The following is a 9,433-nucleotide window of genomic DNA, read 5'->3' as shown; positions in this document are numbered from 1 at the left end:
AGACACTGAACTTCTCAGTGTGCAAGATGTGATGACATCCTTAAGAGCTTTTGACCAAAGAGTGGAGAGGCATGCTGATTTTGCACCTGAGAAAGCCTTTCAATCACTCAATGTTGGATCTGGTAGTCAAGCCAGTGCAAGCAATTAGAAACCACAGTGGAAGGGCAAGAACAAGAAATGGGAAGGAAAAGGGTATCACAACTCTAGACCTAACCAAGGCAGCAACATTAATGCAGGTCCAAGAACCAAACAACAATGCAAATATTGTGACAAATTTCATCTTGGAGAGTGTTGGTTCAAGGACAAGCCTAGGTGCCACAAATGCAACAGGTTTGGGCACATTATAAAGGAATGCATATCAAAGAATGTGCAGCAAGTGAACTGTGCAAACCAAGTGGAGGAAGAAGCAAATGTGTTATGTGCTTTCAGTGCAAAAGTGGAGAAAAACAATGAAGTGTGGTACATTGATAGTGGCTGCTGCAACCACATGACTGCACATGAGTCATTACTCATTGACATTGACACAAACTTCACTGGAAAATTGAAAATGGGAGATGGAAACATTGTCAAGGCCACGGGAAGAGGAATTCTAGTTATCAACACCAAGAAATGAAGAAGATGCATAAGGGAGGTGATGCTAGTGCCATGACTGGATGAAAACCTACTTAGTATGGGTCAAATGATGGAGCATGGGTATTTCCTACTCTTTGGGGGAATTGTGGTTGAGATCTATGATGACAGATCCCTATCAAATTTGGTGACCAAAGTGGAAGTGAAAAACAGAAGCTTTCCACTTGTGTTAAAGTACTTAGAAGAAGTGGCAAGGAAAGCAAGTGTGACAAGTTCTATGAAACTATGGCACAAGAGGTTTGGTCACTTAAACATGACAAGCCTAGAAAATCTACAAAAGTATGAAATGGTACAAGGGATACCTAAGATGGATCATTGCAATGAAACCTGTGAAGGATGTGCATTTGGGAAGCATCACAGGGATCCATTTGAAGTTGGCAAGGCTTCAAGGGTAACAAAGCCACTTGAATTGATTCACACAGATGTGTGTAGACCAATGCAAACAACAACAATCAGTGGAAACCGGTATTTCCTAACCTTCATTGATGACTACTCACGAATGTGTTGGGTGTATTTCATGAGGTTCAAGTCTGAGGTATTCACAATATTCAAGAAGTTCAAGGCAATGGTGGAATTGCAAAATGGATACCAAATCAAAAGACTGAGAAGTGATAGGGGAAGTGAGTACACCTCACATGAGTTCAATGCATTTTGTAAAGATGTGGGGTTGGAGAAGCAACTCACTGTGGCATATTCACCACAATAGAATGGGATTGTAGAAAGGAAAAATAGGACTATAGTTGAAATAGCTAAGTCTATGATGCATGAGAAGAACATACCTTATATATTCTGGGGTAAAGTTGTGAACACCTCAGTGTACCTATTGAATAGGTGCCCTATTAAAGCACTAGACAAGAAGACACCATTCGAAGTGTTCAGTGGAAGGAAGCCCTCTGCAAAGCACCTAAGAGTGTTTGGCTCAGTGTGCTACACTCTCATCCCTTACCAACTAAGGCATAAGTTAGAGAAATCAAGTAACAAGGGTGTTTTGGTAGGCTATGGTACCAGTGAGAAAAGGTATAGAGTTTATAATGTGTTGACTCAAAAGATAATCCTATCAAGGGATGTTATCTTTGATGAAGACTCAATGTGGAACTAGGAAACAAGGGTAGAAGAAAAGGACAATGTCTCTCTACAACTTGACCTCAACAAAAGGCAAACAAGGGAGCCTATGGAGACCTCAGTTCAAGAAGAAGTCACAGATAATGGTGACATACAAGGGACTCCATAGCAAGCTACTATGAGTCCACAATCAAATCAATCACAGATAACAACTCCAAGTTTAACTCCAGTGAGATTGAGAAACCTGGATAAGATTTATGCTACATGTAATTACTGTGTAGTAGAACCAGAAACATACGAAGAAGCTAAGAAAGACAAAGCTTGGAAGAAAGTAATGAAGGAAGAGCTTGAAATGATAAAGAAGAATGACACTTGGGAACTTGTAAATCGACCAAGTGACAAGCTTGTGATTGGAGTGAAATGGGTGTACAAAACGAAGCTCAACTTAGATGGTTCTGTGCAAAAGAACAAGGCCAGGTTGGTGGCCAAAGGTTACTCATAGAAACCAGGAGTAGACTTCAATGAAAGCTTTGCTCTAATAGGAAGGTTAGACACCATAAGGACCTTGATAGCCCTAGCAACCAAGAAGGGTTGGAAGTTACATCAATTGGATGTCAAATATGCATTTCTAAATGAAGTGCTAGAGGAGGAGGTGTTTGTGGATCAACCTCAAGGGTTCACAAGTTAAGAGTTTCCAAAAAAAGTGTACAAGTTAAGGAAGGCTTTTTATGGCCTAAAGCAAGCTCCAAGATCTTGGTACAGTGAGATTGATTCCTATTTCACTGAAAAAGGATTTCAAAAAAGTCCTAGTGAAGCTACACTCTACACCAAGACAGAAAGCAACAACAAGACACTCATTGTCTCAATCTATGTGGATGATGTTGTTTACACTGGAAATGATGCTACAATGATTGAAGAGTTTAAAGAAGAAATGATGAAGAGGTATGAAATGACTGACCTAGGCCTCTTGCATCATTTTCTTGGCATTGGGGTAATTCAAGAGGCAAACAACATCTTCATTCATCAAAGGAAGTATGCTGAAACCTTGCTTGAAAAGTTTGGTTTGAAGGGTTGCAAACCAGTCTCTACACCTTTAATTGCAAATGAGAAACTTAAGAAGGATGATGGAAATGAATCTGCAGATGCTAGTCTCTACAAGAGCATTGTTGGTAGTCTATTGTACTTAACTGCAACAAGGCCAGATCTAATATTCTCAGCAAGCCTACTTTCTAGGTTTATGCAGAATCCTAGCAAGATACATATGGGCACAGCTAAGAGAGTGCTGAGATATGTGCAAGGAACACTAGATTATAGGATTAAGCATGAAATGGGGAAGTCAACTATCCTAATTGGATTTTGTGATAGTGACTGGGGTGGCAGTAAAGATGATAGCATAAGCACATTAGGCTACGCTTTCACCTTTGGTTCAGGGGTGTTTTCATGGGCCTCTATGAAGCAACAAAGTGTTGCATTGTCCACAGCCGAGGTGGAGTAAGTGAGTGCATTAGAAGCAATGGCTCAAGCTATTTGGCTAAGGTTTATACTTAAAGATTTTGGTGAGTTACAGGTTGATGCCACACCACCTCTTGTGTGACAACACCTTTGCAATTGTCATGACCAAAAACCCAGTTTTCCATCAAAGAACAAAGCACATCAAGAAAAGATATCATTTCATCAAAGAAGCATTGCCAGACAATACAATCAAACTAATTTATTGCAACACAGAAGATTAGATCGCAGACATATTCAAAAAAGCACTACCGAATGAGAGATTCAATTACCTAAGGGGTTTGCTGGAAATGACTCCTAGAAGCAGTTTAGAAGGGAGTGTTGGAAGCTAACTAGCTCTTGGAGTCGAGGGGTCGAAGGCAGCAAGGAGCTCCTGAGCAAAGGGTGTTGTCTGCATCGAAGAAGGAAGAAGAATAAATGAAGGGTTGGTCTCCAACGGCTAGTTTTTGTTTAAATGTGTGAGTGACAAATGTACACTCTAGATTCCCAATGAAGGGCTAGGATTTAATCTGGAGTAGTAAGGTGATTTTAGTGTTTAAATATTGTCTAATCACCAACTCTTTTACACAAGTATGGGTGATGGAAATGTACCATACCCTTACACATTTTCTCTACTTAATGAAGTATGGCTGCTGCATTTTCAGCACAACCTTGAAGTTGAAAACAACACTCCAATATCTTCTCAATTGTCTGCCATTCTACCCCCAAGAAACCGATCCAAAAAATATAACCAAAAATCATCCAAACAAACAAACAAACTTTATCACTTGATGGTCACTCTGCATATATATATATTTTCACATATTTCATGCAAAACGAAGTGGAAATATCTTCGCAAATAACAAGGGAAAATTTGAACACCCCATACAGGGTTTTGATTCGGCTGTACGTCAGACAAGCTTATAAAACTGCTCATAAAGGAACATAAGATACTGTAAGATAACAGCACAATAGTTCATTGCTATTTCGGCTACATATGCTTTTTTTTTGTTTCTCATAAATTACAATTCTAGGCTTGGCTATGGGTCTAAGCCTTCACTAAAAATTCTAGATATAGGTTAGTGTTTCATAATTTACCAAGAAAAACATAAAAGAATATCTTTCCACATCCAGATGCAAATCTTAAATTGCAGGATCCGTAAAGCTCTCAACAGGCAAATGAAGAGGGAAAGCTTAATCACACAACCTGGGTGATTACTGCATGCTTCTATTTGATTATTCATAGCCTAACTAACAGATAAACAGTCTTCAACAGCAACATAAGTAATGAAGGAACATGCATTTCCGTGTAGAATCGTTAAGATTAGTAGAGCACTCAGGGAAGATAATAAGTAGGAACTTGCCTGCAATTGTTAAGGAAGCTTCAGCCAGATCAGAACCTTGAAGCATATCCCCTTCGAGCGAATGAAGCAAAGCAAAAGCTAAAATTGCCAGGTCTATATTCTTTTTCCTCTCAAAATGATTGACAGACAGAAAATTTAGCCTGGAATGAGAAAACCAAAGCTGGAAAAAAAATAGTAAACTACCCGATGAAATTCTGAAAAGAATATCTTCAAAGTTATGGTTAGATATAGAATTATAAAGGTAGTATAAATTAAACCAAAAGGCACCAACAGATATACAAACATGTTCGTAACTTGTAAGAATTGGCTGGTTCATTAAACTGATTCACGTTGACAACTTGCTCAATCCCTCGTGCGTCAAGATGCTTAAATGTCTTCGCAAACATAGATGCTGTGAATTTGCTGTTAACAAGAATCTTATATGCCATTCCTGCAGCAGTATTTATCGAAAAGAAAAGGGAAATCTAGTAAGAAATAGTAGTATATCCACAAAAAAATAACACTAAAAAGATGCACAAGAAAAATTAGATGAATGTCATAAAGCCGAGATATGGAATCAGACAAGTTGTCAATTCTTCTATGAAGTCTGGGATTTCTATATATCCTCCTCAAAACAGTTGCGTGCTTAGCCAACAATAAATCCGGAAAATGACAACCAGAAGTTACCAGATAACAATTCACACGAAGTAGGTGCAAATACCTTTGTTGCCTTCTTAAGCCTCAGCAGTGGGATGACAACAGAAACCTGATCTGCTAGTATTACATCAAACGATGGCCACATGAACAGCATGCAGAGAGCAACAGAAAGGCACCGTATATATGCACACAAAGCATGGAGTCGATAGAATATATGTCGGGGTAGGAAGGCACCATAGACAGTAACTGGAAAGATACCTGTGAAACCAAATGACAGTAAAACATCGAACTATGCAGTGATCTTGAATGACAGTTGATCAACTGCGAAGTTGATCAAACTATGCAGTGATCTTGAGTTACCGATGCCCAGATCGGGATGAATGATTGCAACGTTCGACTTGGAGCCTCCTTTCTTCTCCTCCATTTTTTCAGCTCCTTCTTTCGCCCCAATTCTCTGCACATTCTAATTCAAAATCTTAAAAAGGAGAAACCATTTCTGCTATATTGGGCCGAAACGGGTCGGGTGTGACCCAAATTGTATAATTATAAAACTATTTGAAACTGGTTTTTACATAAGTGTAAATTGCACCAATGGTCCCTTATGTTTAACTCTATTGAAGTAATGGTCTTTCAATTAAAAATTCATTACCATTGGTCCCTAAACTTTAATCCAACTGGAGAAATAGCCTTTTAACTTTTAACCCAATTAGAGTAATGGTCTCTCAACTTTAATCCAATTGTAGTAATAATCCTTCAAACGTAATTTATTTTAACAAAATTCTGACGAAGTTGACGAAATGACCATAGCTACACGTTTTGATGAATTGAGGGACCACAATTGTAGTAATGGTCCTTTAAACATAACTTATTTTGACAAAATTCTAATGAAATTGATGAAAATGACCATAGCTACATATTTTGATGAGTTGAGGGACCAATGGTAATAAATTTTAGTTGAGGGACCATGGCTTCAATTTGGTTAAAGTTGAGAGATCATTGCTACAATTTACTCTTTACATAAATAAGCACCTGAGTTGGTTCTTCAACAACGTGCCCCAAAAGGTTGAATAGGACGTAAATCATGCAATGAGCAGTTTATGCTTCGTGATAGTAAGATGTTGATGGTAATTAGGCGGTGTGTTTTATAGAAAGACGCAGTTATAGTTTCTGATATTCACGTTTGGGTTCAGATATTTTGTATTATTTTATTTACATTATCTTGTACAGTAGTACCACATCAGTCATAATACTTTCATTTAAATTTCGCCGTATGGTTGGGGTCTAGACCACATAAGCATGGTGGTTGTTGGTATGAACTTTGAACTAAGAATTGATGCAGCTTTGGATTCTTATGGATAATCCAATAGAATTAATACTGAAAGTTTACCAATGGATAACACTTCAAAGTTGATTGTATAATATAGTTGTCCTTACTCTATAATAATTTCAAGTTTTTGTATAAAGTTTGTTACTTTGAAGTATACCTGTTAGTACTTTCTCTTATATATGATTCGTATAATCATGTTTGCACGTGCAACAATCTGATTGTCGGTCTTTCAACATTTGAGAATCACTGTAAGAGTGCATTACTCTGCGTAACCCAACTAATATACTATTTTGTATATTTTTTGTGAACAATGAGTTGACATTCGAAGTGATTGAGAAACTTTGGTGGGCTTAATCAATAATAGTTTCAAAATTTTAGTATAATTTCTGTTACTCAAAATATATGCGTAGAGTATTTCTTCTTATATATGATTTGTATAATCATGTTTGAACGTCTCTCAATATGAGTGTTTTGAATAAATACAATTTTGATCATTTTTTACTTTGATTGAGCCGTTATTGTCCGTTGCATGTGCGTAGATAAATACCATTTTGTCCGTTATTATCCCAGTGTGCCTCAAGAGTAATTTTGTCATTTTACCCAAAAGTCCACGTGTCGTCTTCATAATTTTCTTGACTATTTTTGGCTCCACAAATGCCTTCACCCTTGTTGGGCTGCTCGCAGGAAAGGGTATCAGGTGTAGAGATCTTCTCTATTTTTAGGAAACATAGGATTGTTTCCTATTTTGATGTAGATTCTATCTTTAATTGGAAATTAGAACCTTCTAGGAAAAAGAAATAAATTACTTCTAAAGTCTATTTAAGTCTACCTTAAGTAGATGGTTAAATCAACTTTAGAGAGCAATTTATTCTACCCTACAAGAGAGAGAACGCTAGAGGATATTTGTTCCCCCTCTCCTAGCAATCTTCTACACTTGCCTGTGCAAAGATCCGTCTTTCGTTGCTTTCTTCATCTTCACACCGCACCAAGGTAAGAAAAAATTAATTTTTCGTTATCTTCGTAGTTTTTTGGAGCCTCGGGGCTTGAAATTGGCTCGACGAGGGTCGAGAAGGTGTGAAAAATGGCTTGGAGAGGCCACGACACTGTTGACATGGGTAGCATGGTGCGGCGGTGGCTCGACTTGGGTCGAGGGTTGGCGGGGCATGGCTGGCTTCGGCCAGGACGCTGGGGTGTTGGACTGAACCTAGCACGGACCAGGTTGTGTTGGGAGTATGCCCATAAAGCCACTCATTTGATGTAATAGCTTTTGGAATACTTATTGTGTTAAACTATTATATGTTTAATGAAGGGCAAAGCTTACTGTTAATCACTATTTATTGTATTATGTGTTTAAGTAATAAGGGAATCCAAGGAATGTATTTAATCTAAGAGAGAAGTGATCTAAGTAAGTTAGATTAATTAGACCTTTCTCTTATGTTCATTCCTAAAACATTCCTAGCCATAGGATTGCCAATTGGGCATTGATGTGTTATGTTAACTCAAGTGTGAGTATGACTAGTCTCAAGTCATTTAGTGTTGGACATTGAGACAAACACATAGGTGCTCAAAATGGTAATCGAGTACACTAACGATCAAAAGAGAGTTTGAACATACATGTCATGTAAGAACTCGTAAGTTGCAATATGCAAAGTAGTCCTTTGACCTGAGGCATCATAGAATACTCTGAGATATGATTCGGGAGTCTTTGGCCAAAACATATGAATATGACTTAGGAAGTTTGTTTGAAATCATATTCAGTTGAATCATATAGAGAAGTATCACATTTGATAGTAGACATAAAACAAACTATCACTCAAACAATGTGATTAAGAATATTGTATTAGAGAAGGACTGTATTGCATTGTAATTGTAACTGGATAGGCTCTTCAACCACTTCTACTTAGCTTGGGTAGCCATGACATACTGCTAGGTGTCGCTAATGGTTTGTGGAAGCCCTGAAGATTAGCAAACACTAATCTTCATCAAAGGGAGAATTGAAATGTAGTTTCAATTCACAATCGATCGTTAAAAGTAACAATCATCCATTGCCTCGCTAATTGGAACCTAATGGATCGTACACTGAGTAAGGATGAAAGTGAAGAAATATAAATGAGATGGATAAGCAATTAAATGGTTTAATTGAGAATGGTTAAGATTAATTAATTAGTTAATTAATTATACGAAAGGTTCGTATTGGGCTTTCAATTTAGTTTCGGGTCTTGGGGTCCAAAAGGGTTTCGGTCCATAATGCCCATTATGTTTAAGTTGTATGACAACACTTGGGTGAATCCCTTGTGTAAACAAGGATGAGCTCCAAGGGTAATGAAATTCAAACTCTCTCTTCTCTTTAATTTGTTAATGAGTCTTTTGGTTCACCATTCACTAGGCTTTAAAAGTCATGGGTTTTTAGAATTGTTTTTTAATGCATGCCTACTTTAAAGTGTTATTAGTTTGTTTTATGTGTTCAAATGTTCTCACATGTTCTTAGCTAGGACAAATTTTTTCCTTCAGGTTGGTGATGGACTGGGCCGAGGAGGCGCGAGCCTCCTTTCTTTTTATTTTTGCTATGCTAGACCCGTGTATGAGAAGAGAAAGATAGAGGGAGGCACGGGGGTGCCAGGCCCCCTCTATTTGGATTAGGTCACTAAGCCATTGGGCCGAGAATGGGAAAGCCCAAACCGTGGGGCTTGGCATGGCTTGTTGGGCTCCTATGATCTTGGGCCTGGCGCGCCGTTGTAGAATTTCTTCGAGCATGTCTTCTTCAAGTCACAAGGGTGATGATGGTGTACCGCCGTTGTATCGTCAATGCGGGTCTTTGAGTAAGGTAGGCTATTTCAAGTCTACTCACTTCAAAATTAATTCTAATGACTCGTTCAGAGACTTCCTTGAAGCATACAAGTATGCAATTCCGTCGGGGGTGCGTGTA

At 38.2% G+C, this 9,433-nt stretch overlaps 2 protein-coding genes across 2 annotated transcripts; one reads left to right on the top strand and one right to left on the bottom strand.

Annotated features, from left to right (window-relative positions):
• Positions 1-1,390: 1,390 nt before the first annotated feature.
• LOC139194822 (uncharacterized mitochondrial protein AtMg00810-like) lies at positions 1,391-3,187 on the top strand. The gene is made up of 3 exons (XM_070819740.1): positions 1,391-1,637; positions 1,974-2,183; positions 2,484-3,187. Exons 1-3 carry the CDS (start codon positions 1,391-1,393, stop codon positions 3,185-3,187), a joined length of 1,161 nt encoding a protein of 386 aa, XP_070675841.1.
• A 1,558-nt stretch (positions 3,188-4,745) lies between these two features.
• On the bottom strand, positions 4,746-5,633 carry LOC114824226 (uncharacterized). The gene is made up of 3 exons (XM_070819324.1): positions 5,541-5,633; positions 5,245-5,438; positions 4,746-4,974 (listed from the first exon to the last, which is right to left on the bottom strand). Exons 1-3 carry the CDS (start codon positions 5,602-5,604, stop codon positions 4,870-4,872), a joined length of 363 nt encoding a protein of 120 aa, XP_070675425.1. The 5' UTR covers positions 5,605-5,633; the 3' UTR covers positions 4,746-4,869.
• Positions 5,634-9,433: the final 3,800 nt, after the last annotated feature.

The sequence above is a fragment of the Malus domestica genome, chromosome 03 (genome assembly GCF_042453785.1).
Source record: "Malus domestica chromosome 03, GDT2T_hap1".
Classification (NCBI taxonomy): domain Eukaryota; kingdom Viridiplantae; phylum Streptophyta; class Magnoliopsida; order Rosales; family Rosaceae; genus Malus; species Malus domestica.
The sequence above is the reverse complement of the archived record's forward strand: the minus strand, read 5'-3'. Positions and strand labels throughout refer to the sequence as shown.

Coding starts and splice junctions, on each gene's coding strand:
- LOC114824226 (XM_070819324.1), bottom strand. CDS start 5,604: ATGGAGGAGAAGAAAGGAGGCTCCAAGTCGAACGTTGCAATCATTCAT. Junction 5,439..5,540: donor TCATCCCGATCTGGGCATCG/GTAACTCAAGAT, acceptor TTGGTTTCACAG/GTATCTTTCCAGTTACTGTC. Junction 4,975..5,244: donor GGCTTAAGAAGGCAACAAAG/GTATTTGCACCT, acceptor ATACTGCTGCAG/GAATGGCATATAAGATTCTT.
- LOC139194822 (XM_070819740.1), top strand. CDS start 1,391: ATGCATGAGAAGAACATACCTTATATATTCTGGGGTAAAGTTGTGAAC. Junction 1,638..1,973: donor TTTGGTAGGCTATGGTACCA/GTGAGAAAAGGT, acceptor ATTACTGTGTAG/TAGAACCAGAAACATACGAA. Junction 2,184..2,483: donor GGCCAGGTTGGTGGCCAAAG/GTTACTCATAGA, acceptor TCACTGAAAAAG/GATTTCAAAAAAGTCCTAGT.